The 15,521-nt window shown below is 40.8% G+C and overlaps 1 protein-coding gene across 2 annotated transcripts in view; it reads left to right on the top strand.

Moving 5' to 3' along the window:
• LOC143035120 (uncharacterized) overlaps positions 1-15,521 on the top strand; it is a 214,642-nt gene that overhangs the window by 60,472 nt on the left and 138,649 nt on the right. For both annotated transcript variants that reach the window (XM_076201708.1, XM_076201709.1), the window contains exon 7: positions 8,457-8,532. In XM_076201708.1, the coding sequence (XP_076057823.1) occupies positions 8,457-8,532 (76 nt within the window). The remainder of the gene's footprint in view (positions 1-8,456; positions 8,533-15,521) is intronic.

Here is a 15,521-nt window from a genome sequence, read left to right on the forward strand (position 1 = left end):
AATATCTAATTGGTTTAAGTGATCATTTGCCATTCCGCACAGTTTTGTAGCATCAGCAAATTTGGAAACAGTAGATTGTAGTCTGTGGTCTATATCATTTCTATATACTATGAATAGAAGTGCCCCAAGAATGGAACCCTGAGAAACTCTACTTGTAACATTTTTCCATCTAGAAGTTTTTCCATTTAAAACAACTCTCTGTTTTCGATCATTCAACCAATTACTAGTCCAACTTAACCTCTTCACTCCGGGGCACATCGCACGTCTGGCAGCATTAGCTGCCCGATGTGTGATGTTGCGTCATAATAATCACATTATAAAAAATAAAGTCAGTGCTCAATCGTCTGTTCTCTTTCACCCATGTATTTTGATAACCATGGAAAACTGATGAAGCCAGTTTAGAGAGAATGAAAATTATGTAGGTACGACTACAATAAATATAATCAAGATGTCAACTTCGGCACCAGCGAGTACCCACTTGCTCCTCATGCCGCCTACGTAGGCGGCACCGTATGGAAGTGGTTGATAGGCTACCACTTATTCTGTGTGAAGCTAATTTAGTAAGCAGTCTTTCGTGGGAGATGGTATCAAAAGCTTTTGCAAAGTCTAGATATATTAAATCTATATTGTTTCTTTTGTCATAATTCGAGATGACTGTGTTGTAGAATTTGAGTAAGTCACGCAATAACATTTTTGTCTGAAACCATGCTGGCTATCATTTATCAAATGGTTACTTTTTAAATGATGTTCGATAGCATCTCTGATGATAGTTTCCATCATTTTTCCTATGATTGAAGTCAAACTTATAGGTCTGTTGTTATTTGGTTTCATTTTGTCACCATTTCTCTGCAGCTGTTCTTTCCACTTTGTACATCATTTCCCAGTCTGCTTTTTGATTTTTTTTTTTCTCATTTGATCAAAATTTGTTTTTCCATACATTCTTCCCTTTCTATATTGTTCATTTTTTCTCATGTATTTTTCTTCATTTAGTTCCAGTTCTACTAATATGTGGTCACTTTTACTTAGTGATGTTTTATATATAATCTTGTCCACTATTTCAGGTTCTGATGTGATTATTAGGTCTAGTCTCGATGGCCCCTCCTCATTTCTATACCTAGTATTCTCTTGTATCCATTGTGTCATTGTATGTTCTATGAAATCAAGGTGGCCAGTCAAGCAAATTCCAACCCAAAGGGTTTCTTTCACCTCTATAGAACAAAAAATAAAGAAAGAATAGGACCAATTAAAAACGATGAAAATTACATGATAGTATCGGAGGAAAAAATGAATGAGGAGTTTAACAATTATTTGCTATCGGTGTTTACTAATGAGAGGTTAGATAAAGTACCTAACTGCTATCTGATTTACAGAGGGGATGAAGAAAGTAATCAAATATCAGCATTAGTAAAGAAGAAATAGTCAGGCAGATTGAAAGACTTAACCTCTTCACTCCGGGGCACATCGCATGTCTGGCAGCATTAGCTGCCCGACGTGTGATGTTGCGTCATAATAATCGCATTATAAAAAATAAAGTCAGTGCTCAATCATTCGTTCTCTTTCACCCGTATATTTTGATAGCCATAGAAAATATGATGAAGCCAGTTTAGAGAGAATGGAGGTTACGTAGGTACGACTACAATAAATATAATCAAGATGGCGACGTCAGCATCATCGAGTACCCACTTGCTCCTCATGCCGCCTATGTAGGCGTCACTGTATGGAAGTGGTTAAAGCTACAAAATCTCCGGGTCCAGACGAAATTTTTCCAAGAATGCTCAAGGAGTGTAAATTTGAAATCTGCGACCAGTTAACTGAAATATTCAATAAATCGGTAGACACTGGTTTTGTGCCAACTGCTTGGAGGCAGGCAAACGTTGTTCCTGTTTTTAAGAAGGGAGATAGATCATCCATATGCAAGTACAGGCCAATCAGTTTGACATCGGTTACAGGAAAAATGCTTGAATCAATAATAGTAAATAGACTCAGAGAACACATCGAAGGATTGTGGTACTCCCCAAGGTAGGCGTAGCTCCTCTTGGGGATCGGTGCCACCTGCGTAAAGCTGATGCATACGCTCAGTGTTGAATTATGCGAGTCCTGCATGGGCTCCTAATCTCAGTGAGACACACCACAACACCCTTCAAATCATACAAAACAAAGCCCTAAAAACAATTACAGGCTGCACAAATACAACACCTACAGACCATTTACACCATGAAACAAAAGTCCTCAAAGTCAAGGACCACCTCGACATGAGAGGCACACAAACACTTGCCGCAGCCACCACAAACACATCACACCCGCTACACTACATAGCAGAACACCCACACACACCAAGAAACATTAAAACAACACCCAAAGACCTTTATCATGCACAGATACTCTCTTCTCTTCCTCCACAACCTCCAAATACCAGCCTCCGGAAACATATTCATAATCATATCACTCACCGCTCCATTAACACACTGAAAGACAACACACTGCTGCATGCCAGACCCCCTGATATCCACCCTTCTGAATCCTCTCTCCCACGAAAGGACAGAGTCCACCTGGCCAGACTGCGGTGCGGTCACCACCCAGCACTTCTAAGCTACCAGAAGAGGCTGGATGACCGCGTTGTGAACAGCTACCCAGGATGTAACACTTCACCCCATACCATACAACACATAATGGAAGACTGCATTATACACAATCATGCATGCAAACAACACAACATACGCTCTATAAAGGATTTGTGGGAAAACCCAGTTTCGGCTATGGCATTCCTTGGGGAGACGGGACTGCTTGGACAGACAGTCTAGGGAAAGACAACAACAACAACACATCGAAGGGCATCATTTAATTCGTGATTCACAGCATGGTTTCTCCAAGGGTAAGTCATGTGTGACTAATCTTCTATCCTTTTACACTAAAGTATATAAGGCGTCAGATAACGATGAAAATTACGATGTTATTTACCTTGACTTTAGCAAAGCGTTCGACAAGGTGCCACACCAGAGACTACTAAATAAAATCAAAGCCCATGGCATAGGAGGAAAAGTGTTAGAATGGATTTGAGCTTGGATTAGTAACAGAAAACAGTGGGTCACCATAAATGGACTAAAATCTAGGTGGGGCAGTGTTACTAGCGGGGTCCCCCAGGGCTCGGTTTTGGGTCCCTTGTTGTTCATTATGTACATAAATGACTTAGACAATGGGATAAATAGTGATGTTAGTAAGTTTGCGGACGACACTAAAATAGGACACCTAACTGGGTCAGGAGACGACGCAGAGATTCTGCAGGATGATCTTAATAAATTGTTAACATGGTCGGAGAAATGGCAAATGAACTTCAATATCTCCAAGTGTAGCGTGTTACACGTAGGGCTACACAACACCAAAAATAGATACATCTTAGATAACACGTTTTTAGAAAAATCTGAGTGCGAGAGGGACTTAGAAGTTCTGGTGAATCCGAACCTTAAAACCAGGAAGCAGTGCATTAGCACCAGAAATAAAGCTAACAGAGCATTAGGTTTCATTGCTAGGACGGTAACGAATAGAAGTGCAGAGGTAATTATTAAACTCTCTCTAGCGATAGTTAGACCCATCCTTGACTATGCAGTACAGTTTTGGTCTCTGTCCTACAGAATGGACATAAATTCACTAGAATCAGTACAGAGAAGAATGACCAAAATGATACATGGACTCGGAAATTTGCCTTATGAAGAGAGGCTTAGGCACCTAAACTTACACTCTCTGGAAAGACGCAGAGTGCGGGGTGATCTAATAGAAGTGTTCAAGTGGATCATAGGCTATAACAAGGGAGATGCAAACAAGGTCATCATAATAAAACAACAGGACAGGACTCGCAGTAATGGGCATAAACTGGACAAATTTAGATTTAAGAAGGAAATAGGCAAGAATTGGTTTACTAATTGGGTAGTCGATGAATGTAATAAACTTAGTAACCATGTAGTAAGCGCTGAATCTATCAGTTGTTTTAAGAAACGATTAGACAACTTTATGGATGGGGATGACAGGTGGTGATGGATACAGAGCTGCCTAGTGTAGGCCTTATGGTCTCTTACAGTCTCCTTTATTCTTATGTTCTTATGTTTATGTCAAGTACATTTCCTCGTATGTCATCTCCACCCTTCACTGTCATTTCTTCCCAGCAGATTTCTTTACAATTAAAGTCACCCATTATAATTATTCTTCCTCTTTCATCCATTATCTTATTTAGTGTTAACCTTGTGTCTTCTAACATATTTTTGTGTTCTCTCTCTTCCCACGAAGCCATTTTAGGAGGCATATAATTTACCACAAACTTCCTGCTCTTCTTGTTCCTGTCCTCTATTTCCATCATGATCATTTCCACTATTCTTTCCATATGTAAAATTCTTCACATTTATATCCTTCTTAGTCACGAACATGACTTCACTTTGTTTTACTTCTCTGTTTCTAATCCAATAATTATATGCACCATGTCCTACACTGTTGGGTGGTAATGGACAGAAAGTGGTCAGTACAAACAGGTATGGATAAAAAGGTGGATGAATAAAGAGGAAAGAGAGGAAGATAAAACAAAAAGAATCGAAGCTAAGGAAAAAACGAGAAGAGAACAGAGTCAGATAAAGAGAAATTCTGTTGGAGAGGAAAGAAAGATTGAATATAAGACACCACTAAGTAAACGTGACCACATATTAGTTTAACTGGAACTAAAAGAAGAAAAATACAAGAGAATAAATGAACAATATAGAAAGGGAAGAATAAAGTATGGAAAAAAAAATGATAAAATGAGAAAAAATAAAATAAAAAGGCAGACTGGGAAAGGATATACAAAGAGGAAACAACAGAAGAAGAGAAATGGAAAATTTTGACAATTTATAAGGAAGGAGTGGAAAAGAATGTCCCAAGACAAAAACAAGAAAAAGGATATATAGAATGTTGGTACAACAAAAGATGTAGTGAGTTAAAAGATAAAAGGGATAAAGCTTGGATAAAATGAAGGAAAGACAAAAATCTGAAAAATGGAAAATATATACTGGTTATAGAAATATGTACAATTGCGCAGAGAAGAAAAGAGAAAATACGAAAAGGATGTCATAGAAAAATGTAAAGATCAACCAAAACTATTCTATAGATTTGTAAACAACAAACTGAAAAACAAACAAGAATTAGTGAAACTACGACAAGGAGGAATAGAATACACAGAGGAAATAGAAATGGCAGAAATTACAAACGAGCATTTTAAATCAGTGTTTATGAGAGAGAACATATAACTTAGAGATGTCAAGTAGGAGGGGAAAGTTCTCTCTATGAAAGAGAAGTAAAGAATGAAATAATGAATCACTTGAGTAATGTTGATGTTGGAAAATCGCATGGTCCAGATGAAATGGCAAACTGGATTTTGAGAGAATGCAGGAATGAACTGACAGACAAAATACAGTCTAATAAACAGTTCATTGAAGGAAGGAAAAGTTCCAGAGGATTGGAAAAGAGCAAATATAGTACCAATATATAATGGAAACAAAGAAGATCCTACAAACTATAAACCGGTCTCTCTTACAAGTACAGTAGCTAAAAATTGTGAAAGAATTATCAAAATTAGATGGGTAAAGCATTTGGAAAAGAAGGTTCTAAATCTGAGGCAGTTTGGATTTAGACAAGGAAGATCGTGAATCACAAACTTGATATGTTTCTATTCAAAACTAATATAATACAAGAAAGAGATGGGTGTGCTGATTGTGCATTTCTAGACCTGAAAAAAGCTTTTGATAAGGAGCTACATAAGAAATTGCTAAAGAAATTAGAAACTGTAGGAAGAATACAGGGCAAACTACTTAACCACTTCAGTACGGGACTTAAATCTCGCGGGCAGCAGCCAATGCCAGCCGTATGACGTCACGTAATAATATTCGCATCATAAAATATAGTCGCCGCTTATATCGATCGTTCTCTCTTTCACCCGCGAATTTTGAAAACCACAGAGAATGGGATTAAGGGCGCATTTGGGAGAATGTAAAAACACAGGCACGACTACAATAAATATAATCAAGACGCCGATATGGCAGCGTCGCGAATCCACTTGCTCCTCATGACGCCTACGTGTGCGGCACCGTATGGAAGGGGTTAAGTGGATGGAAGACTTCTTGCATGAAAGGAAAATGAGAGTGGTGATAAGAGAGAAACCTTCCAATTGGGATGAAGTGATTAGTGGAGTTCCACAAGGAACAGTTTTGGCCTAAATAATGTTTGCTATGTATATATTAATGATATGGATGAAGGAATTGAAAGTTATGTGAGCTTCGCAGATGATGCAGAAATATTGAAAAAAGTGAGCACCTAAGAATATTGTGATTCGCTGCAGAGTGATCTTAGTAAAGTATGGGAATAGAGTAGGAAGTGGGAGATGGAAATCAATAATAAGAAGTGTAGTATAATGGAATTTGGAAGAAGCAAAAAAAGAATAGTGGGATCATATACATTGAGAGCGGAAGAAATAAAAAAAAAATGGAAAAAGAGAAGGACCTAGGAGTCATTATTATGAATAATATGTCCCCTTAGAAACATTTAAACAAAATTTTTGGAGAAACTTATGATTTAATAAGGTCAAAGTGGCATTTACATACCTGGATGAAGAAAGTACAGGTAGTTCTCGTTATATCGAACTATTGAACCTATGGGAAAAAGGGGGATACGTTCTCAACTCGGACCTGCACCAGGTCCAGCACGCTTAGATGACATTGCGCTGATCCTGAAAACATAATAGGAGGGTTATAGAACAGAGTGAGTGAGCAAAGCGAGCATGATATTCTGCAACATTAACACTCTCTGACATGTAAGTATTAACCTCGGGAAAAGACGCTACCGTAAACATCACTTATTTCGCCAAGCGTATTTTCTTCAGCTGTTTGAAAAATCAGTCTGTTTACAATTCACATTTCAGACTGCTTGCTACGCTTAAACTGACTGTTGATGTGCTCTGGAGATACACAGGCAGGCTTACTGCTTAGAGTTTATCCAGTGCAGAGAATAAACGATAATTCTTGCAGAGAGTGAAAATTGACGAAATTAATTGGGGCAGTAATAAGTATCAAAAATTAATTTGTTTGTGAAAAAATAATTAATTTGTGTATCAAAAAAGCTTAATTACCTGCAGAAAGACAATGGTTTGGCCTATGAAACAGGAAGGATGCCTAAGACGATGCCGTCTGTACAGCTGCCGGTGTTGTTGTTGTGATAACGCCGCAGTGATGCCAGCTCTACCTAGCTGATGCAGCCAGTGTTACCACACGGCTTTATGCGCACCAACTTCAAATATATAATAGGTATTTTGAAAAAAATAATCGGCCGCGACTATTTTTTTTTTTTTTTTTTTTTTTTAGGTCAAATCGCATATCTTCGAATATATCCCCGCACATATCGAAAAGTGGTGCAAATTCTTGAATCACATATACGCGAATTCGCATATATCGAAGTCGCATATATCGAGAACTACCTGTACTAGTAACCTTGATAAAACCAAGATTGGAGTATGCAGCGACAATGTGGTTACCAAGTACAAAAAATGTATAACAAAACTTGAAAGAATACAAAGAGCAATTAAGAAATTGGCACCAACGCTCTCAGAACTATCATATGAGGAGAGGCTGGCAAAACTTGAGCTATAGACATTAGAGCAAAGAAGAGAGGGAGGAGACTTGATAACTATTTATAGAATCGTGAAAGGCATGGAAATTATTGATAGAGAGGATCTAATAAAATGGGATGGTAGAGATATAAGAGGACATGGAAAGAAAATCAAGAAAGACAGTTATAGAAGAGACCTGAAAAAGAACAGCTTTCCCCACAGGATAATAGACATTTGGAACAGGTCAGATGAGAATGTGATGTGTACAAAAACAATAAATGAATTTAAAAACAGTATATATAAAACGAGGTATGGAGACAAGACACCATGAGCATAGCTCCCCTTCCCGTAAAATACAACTAGGTAAGTACACAGTGGACTGGAATTTAAAGAAGTAAAAGGCAGAAATATGAAATTCATTGAAAGAAATGAAGGCTGTTAAGGCACCTGGTTTAGATAATTGTTACATGGTTTGTGACAAAGGGGGGGAATGGTTTTAGGTGATTGGCAAGTAAGACCTCAGTGTGCCCAATGGGGAAGTGTATAGGTGGATTGAAGGAGTGCATATACAGTTCCACCTTACAAGTGAAAATGGGAGGAGTATGAAGGTATTTATGAGGTATTTAGCACAAGGAATAAAGATGAAGGGGAGACAAGTGGTGAATGGGAGTTAGTACTTGCCTTTGACTTGGCTACCTCCCTTATAAGATATAAGAGGCTCTTGGTATACAGGTAGACTTTGGAAAGGGAAATATGAAGGTGGATTGATATATTTTATTTTGCCAAGCCCTCAGAATGTTAACTCATTTCAGATGTGTACCTGTATTCTTTTTCTTTGCAGAGCTTGACTAGTGCCCTGTCCAAGTCAGGTGCAACAGAATCAGATCTGTCATCAGTTATTACAGAACTTAGTACAGGTTGGTGGATAAGTATTCATGCACTACTAGTTTATCTGTTGTGCATTTTTTTTTTTTTTTTTTTCTCTCATCTTCCTCCCTTTATCTCTTTCTCACAGTCTTGCAATCTTTATCTAGGAACATGCATATACCAAGGGTTTTTTTCCCCCTTACAAGGGAGTAGTCAAAGTCAAAGGCATAAATCTACCCCCACCCATTTCATCTGCACATACTCTACTTCCATTCACCATCCCTCCCTCCCTCCCTCTTTTCTTGGCTCCTGGATGACAGGTCATCCCTGCATCTCGCCCACTGCCCTGGGTCAGAAGGACAGCAAAACACACAACATCCACAACAAACCTGCTTCATTCAATTAGTAACTCCCACCTCTCTATCCCCTCATGCAGAAAAAGAGAAGAAGGGGAGAAATCCCTTTGGGCTGCATTAAGATATCATTCACATATACTCCCTCCCACCCCCACCCACTCTCTTCAATTTATCACAGCATCATCCATACACAAAATCATTTTCCACTCACCCCAATCTTCTTTCTTCTCCCTTCCTCAATAGACACTCCCCTCTTCCCCAGTGCCCCTATTGCCCCATCCGTCCATCTCATCCTTATTTGACCCCTACTATTCACTCCCTCCACCTCTGCCTTCCACACCTCTTTTACTAAACTTTCTTCATTATTATTTTTCATGTGTCCAAACCATCCCAATATTCTTTCATCAACCTTATCCCCCAACTCCCTTTCCACCCTCACTCTCCTCACCCCATTTCTCACTATGCAGCCTAGTACATGCCTACATCAAAGGCTTTTTCCCCCTTACAAGGGAGGTAGCCAGAAAACAAAGGCATGAAAAGACTCCCACCCATTCCATTCCCAACATACTCCACTCCCATCCACCCCCTGTAGTGAGGTAAGGTGCTACATCAAAATTCACTCCTTTCGAATTTTTCTGGTTTATTAATAAAGTTTTTAACACAGTTCTGTACACAATTGATCACTAGGGCACATCACACACCGACCTCTCCTGGACCCGTGCACTGCGGTTTCGTCTTCCGGAAATGCTGAGTCTGCTGAATTTTGAGGTGCTCTCAGTCACCTTGTCAAGATTTTTAGTCGGAGTGTTTGGCCCTTTACAAGTTTGTTCTTGGTTCATAATTACTACCTACATCCCATTCTACAATACATAATATATCCAGGGGGGAAGGGTTGATTACTATTGTGTTGCCGTGTGTTATTCCAAATTGGTGATTGACTGCATCTATCGTGTGCGTTCGTGTGTCTGTGTGTGAGTCCGCTTCTGTGTGCTTGGCTAAATTGCTGATTCGGCTGTCGCCGCTCTGTCGATCGGAGCGGATGTGTGGTGCCACGATGTCTGGGCTCGATTGTGACACTGCCTGCATGGTGTATGGGAATGTGGTGTATACACCCCTTCCCTTCCTCTTTTCTTGACACCTCCTGTATGATGGGTCATCCATGCATCCTGCCCAATGCCCTGGGTCAGAAGCAGTGTTGCAAGACACAGCACATCCAGAGCAAGGTTGCTTCATTAAATCAGTGAACCCCCCTCTCCGTCCCCTCATGCAGAAAAGGAGAAGATTGGGAGAAATCCCTTTGGGCTGCATCAATTTATTTCTCATGCACACTCCACCCCCCACCCCCATGCACCATAGCATCATCCACACAACCATTCTCCATTCACCCCATCCTCTATCCTCTCGTCCTTCCTCAACAGACACTCCCCTCCCACCCAATGCCCTCCTCTCCCTATCCATCCATCCCATTCCAGGTTGCCCCCTCATGTTCACTCCTTCCTACTCTACCTTCACACCTCTTTTACTAGTCTTTCTTCATTCATTCCTTCCATATGTCCAGACTATCCCATTACTCTTTCATCAGCCCCATTTCCCAACACCTCTTCCACCCCCCACTCTCCTCTTCACCTCCTCATTTCTCTATCCATCCTAGTAACCCCTATTATACTTCTCAGGCACCTCATCTCAAACACATTCAAACTCCTCTCTTCTTCTCCAATGTTCCATGTTTCTGCCCCACACAGTGCTGTCGGCACAATCACCCCTTCATACAATCTCCTCTTAACATCCATTCCCAAATGTCTATTTCTCATTACACTTTTTAATCCCCCACGTCTCTCAATATACATTCCACCTCCACTCCTCCCTTTCCTGCCACATTCACATCCAAGTATCTAAAACTTCCAGTCTGCTGCCACTTTCTCCCCTTGTACGTCTTATCACCTTACTTTTACCCACATTTATCTTCAACTTACATCATTTGCACACCTTTCCAAACTCACTAACTTCCTCAATCCCTCCTCTGATCCTGCCACAAGCACACTGTTGTCAGCAAACAACAACCAGCCCATTTCCCACTTCTCTCCACTTTCCCCAACCAACTCCAATCCCCAACCCACCACCCTTGCACCCACCTCTTGCACCCACCTCTTGCACCACCGCCATCCATGCACAAATTGAACAGCCAGGGCAGCTTCACACATCCCTAATGAAGCCTCACTCCCACCTCAAACCACTCACCCTCCCCATATCCAATCCCAACACAAGCTCCGCCACTCTTGCGAAAACTCCCGACTGCTTCCAAAAGCCCTCCTCCCATCCCACACATCTGTAACACCTCCCACAGTGCCTTCCTGTCCACCCTGTCACAAGCCCCTTCCAGATCCATAAAAGCAAAGAAAAAAAAAACATCCTTACCTTTTCCCTAAAGCTTTCTCACATACCTGTCTTGCCTCAAAAAATTTATCTATGCAATCCCTACCTGTCCTAAACCCACACTGTTCCTCAACAATTACTCCCTCTGTTCTTCTCCTGATCCTGTCAATCAAGATCCTCCCATAAGCTTTCCCAACTACACTTAACAAGCTGATCCCTCTGAAACTACTACATTCATGCTTGTCCCCTTTTCCCTTGTAAAACAGAACTATACATGCACTCCTCCAGTCCTCTGGCACTCTACCCTCCTTTAGACAAACATTAATCAACCTCATCAGTCAGTCCACCACAGTACCTCCATATTTAGACACTGCATGACACCCATCTAACCCAGGTGCCTTGTCTGCTCTCATCACTTTAATCATTGCTTTCACCTCATCTTTCCCTATTTCTCACCCATTTTCCTCGTTCAGTGTAAGAACATAAGAATGAAGGAGACTACAAGAGACCGTAAGGCCTACACTAGGCAGCATCATATCCATCACCACCTGTCATCCCCATCCATAAAGTTGTCTAACATTTTCTTAAAACAACTGATAGTTCAGCGCTCACTACATGGTTACTAAGTCTATTCCATTCATTTTCCACCCTATTAGTAAACCAATTCTTGTTTATTTCCTTCTTAAATCTAAAATTGGTAAAGATTAAATCCATTACTGCGAGTCCTGGCCTGTTGTTTTAATATGATGACCTTATTTGAATCACCCTTGTTAAAGCCTTTTATCCATTTGAACACCAATTAAATCACCCTGCACTCTGCGTCTTTCCAGAGAGTGTAAGTTAAGGTGTCTAAGCCTCTCTTCGTAAGACAAATTTCTGATTCAATGTATCATTTTGGTCATTCTTCTCTGTACTGGTTCTAGTGAATTGATGTCCATTCTTCTCTGTACTGGTTCTAGTGAATTGATGTCCATTCTATGGGACGGATACCAAAACTACAGCATAGTCAAGGACGGGTCTCCTGACCTAATTAGGCGTCCTATTTTAGTGTCATCCGCAAACTTACTAACATCACTATCTATCCCATCATCTAAGTCATTTATGTACATAATGAACAACAAGGGACCCAAAAACCGAGCCCTGGGGAACCCCACTAGTAACATTGCCCCACCTAGATTTTACTCCATTTATGGTGACCCAATGTTTTCTGTTACTGATCCATTCTAACACTTTTCCTCCTATGCCATGGGCTTTGATATTATTTAGTAGTCTCTGGTGTGGCACCTTGTCAAACGCTTTGCTAAAGTCAAGGTAAATATCATTGTAGTCAAGGTAAATAATGATAAGTTGATAATAGATCTTTGGCTTAGTTCGGAGACTTGAGGGGCTCCACAACCAGTTGGAAGTGAGGTTATTGATGGATGGCAGAGATGGTCTTCTCTTTTGCTTGTCTTGCAACATATTGTTAGTCTGTCAGTTTAGATAGAATTGCTGGTAGAGTATCAATAGTGAAGTACAATACCCTGTACTTCATTCAGAGGTTTCTATCCACTGATCCATGACCCATTTGTTAGTGATATTTTAAAAAATCTGTCTAACACCTCCTACCCCAATTTACATCTACTGTGAAGGACCCTGTCTGGGGTATTGGCTGCATGTTATTGGGGCAAAGTAGCATGCAGTCGATACTTTAGGGTCTATATGGGGTGCCCCTATGGACCAGAGCCACACATCATTTTGTCTGTGATAGAGGAAAACTCTGTGCATAGAGAAATGATGACACTTATACTACGACTGTCCCCCAATCCCTTGTTACTGTCCTGTACCATTTCTCTGAATATTCATTTCATTTTTTTGCCTACCTACCCTGTGGTGGGGGCAAAAGAATACTGCCATCAAGTATTTCCACTTGAGTCGTAAAAGGCAACAAAAAAGGGATGAGGGATGGGATTAGGAGTCCGACTACCTGTAGCCCCAAAAGGGGACATTCCTAAAAAAGAAAGGAAAGGCATAAGAGGGTTTGGGAGTTTTCCAACCAGTATCCTAAGGTTTGGGTCTTTTAATGTGCGTGGATGTGGTACAGATGAGAGTAAAAGGGAAGAGATAGGCAGTATGTTTGTGAGAAGAAAGATGGCTTTGAGTGAAACTAAAATGAAACTGAGTTTGGGAGTGTAGCTGGGAGGTACTCAGGAGTGAAGAGGGGACGAGGGAGAGATAAGTAAATGGGTAGTGGAGTGGAAGGTGTCATCAAGGTTGATGTTGATGAAGGTGAAGAGCTGGGAAAGGAGGTGTGGGTTTTTGTAAGTGCGTGTGGACCTGGTAGTGAGAAGAGCGTAGAGGAAAGGGAGGCTTTTTGGGTAGATATAAATGAGTGCATAGAGGGATTAGGGAGAAATGTCAATGTAGTTGTATTGAGAGACCTTAATGCTAGGGTAGGAAATGAACCAATTGATGGAGTGATTGGGAAGTATGGAGTTCCAGGTAAAAATCATACTAGAGAATTGATGGTGGAGATGTGTCTTGAGAGTTGATGATAGCAAATACAGTGTTTAAGAAGAAAGTCAAGCATAAGTACACATGAGAGAGGGTTGCAGATAGAGCGTTAATGGACTATATAGTGGTGACCAGGAATATGGTAGGAAGAGTTAAGGATTAACATGGTCTAAGGGGAGAGATTGGGGGAATATCAGATCATTTTTTTGTGGAAGGTAAAATGAGAGTGGAGAATAGGTGGAGAAAGAAGAAAAGGGCAGAAGGTAGGGAGGTACTTAGAGTGAACTGCTTTAATGAGGAAAAAAAGGAAAATGAGTATAAGAAGTTGAGAGAGTAAAGGATAGAGTAGAACTAGGAGTTGAGGAGGAATGGGGATGGTTCAAGGAGGGAGTCATAAGGTGTGCAAAGATGGTGTATGGAACAAGGAGGGCGTGAGGAAATAGAAGGAAGGGTAGTGAGTGGTGGGATGAGGAAGAAAAGAAGGGTGTAGAAGAGAAGCAGGCATTCATAGATTGGCTACAAATTAGGACGAGGGAATCGTATGAGAGGTACAAACTAAAGAGAAAGGAAGTTAAGCATAAGATAAAGCAAAGAGGAGAGCAGATGTGAAATGGGGAAAGGGTATGATTGAAAATGTTGAAAGTAATAAAAAGATGTTTTGGGAAGAAATTAAAAGAGGAAGAGGAGGCGAATCGAGTAGAGAATAAAAGGTAAAAGGTGCAGATGGAGAGATGATAATGGAAAAGAAGGCAGTGAGAGGAAGGTGGGCAGAGCATTGTAGGGAGTTGCTAAATGTGAAGGAGGATAGGGAGGGAAAGGTAGTTGCAGTGGGAAGTGCTAAGAAAATGAGAGTGATGAGTGAGGAAAATGGAGGAGAAATAGGGAAAGATGAAGTGAAAGCAGCTGTTAAGATGATGAGAGCAGGTAAGGCACCAGGTCTGGATGGATGCCATGCAGAATGTCTGAAGAAAGGAGATACAGTTATGGTGGACTGGCTGTTGAGGTTATATAATGTTTGTTTAAGAGAGGGTAGAGTGCCAGAGGACTGGAGGAGTGCCTGTATAGTTCTGCTTTACAAAGAAATGGGGGACAAGTGTGAGTGTAGTAGTTACAGAGGGATCAGCTTGTTGAGTGTAGTTGGGAAGGCTTATGGGAGGGTCTTGATTGAGAGGATTAGGAGAAGAACAGAGGGAGTAATTGATGAGGAACAGTGTGGTTTTAGGACAGGTAGGGGATGTGTAGATCAGATTTTTGTGGTAAGACAGATATGTGAGAAAGCTATAGGAAAAGGTAAGGATTTTTGGGGCTTTTATGGATCTGGAAAAGACGTATGACAGGGTAGACAGGAAGGCACTGTGGGAGGTTATGCAGATATATGGGATAGGAGGAAAGCTTTTAAGAGCAGTCAAGAGTTTTTATGAGAGTAGTAGAGCTTGTGTCAGGATTAGAAATGGAGAGAGTGAATGGTTTAAGGTAAAGGTGGGACTTTGTCAGGGGTGTGTTATGTCGCCCTGGCTGTTGAATCTTTACATGGATGGGGTGGTGCGAGAGGTGAATGCAAGGGTAGTGGGTCAGGGATTGGAAATTATTAAAGAAAATGGAGAAAAGTGGGAGGTGAGCCAGCTGTTGTTTGCTGACGACACTGCTTGTAGCAGGATCAGAGGAGGGATTGAGGAAGTTAGTGACAGAGTTTGAGAAGGTGTGTGAAAGAAGGAAGCTGAAGATAAATGTGGGCAAAAGTAAGGTGATGAGATTTACAAGAGGAGTGACAGTAGGCTGGAAGTGAGCATTAAGGGTGAGAAACTGAAGGAAGTGGA

Source organism: Oratosquilla oratoria, chromosome 18, assembly GCF_046742065.1.
Source record: "Oratosquilla oratoria isolate Oo_2021 chromosome 18, ASM4674206v1, whole genome shotgun sequence".
NCBI classification, from domain to species: Eukaryota; Metazoa; Arthropoda; class Malacostraca; order Stomatopoda; family Squillidae; genus Oratosquilla; species Oratosquilla oratoria.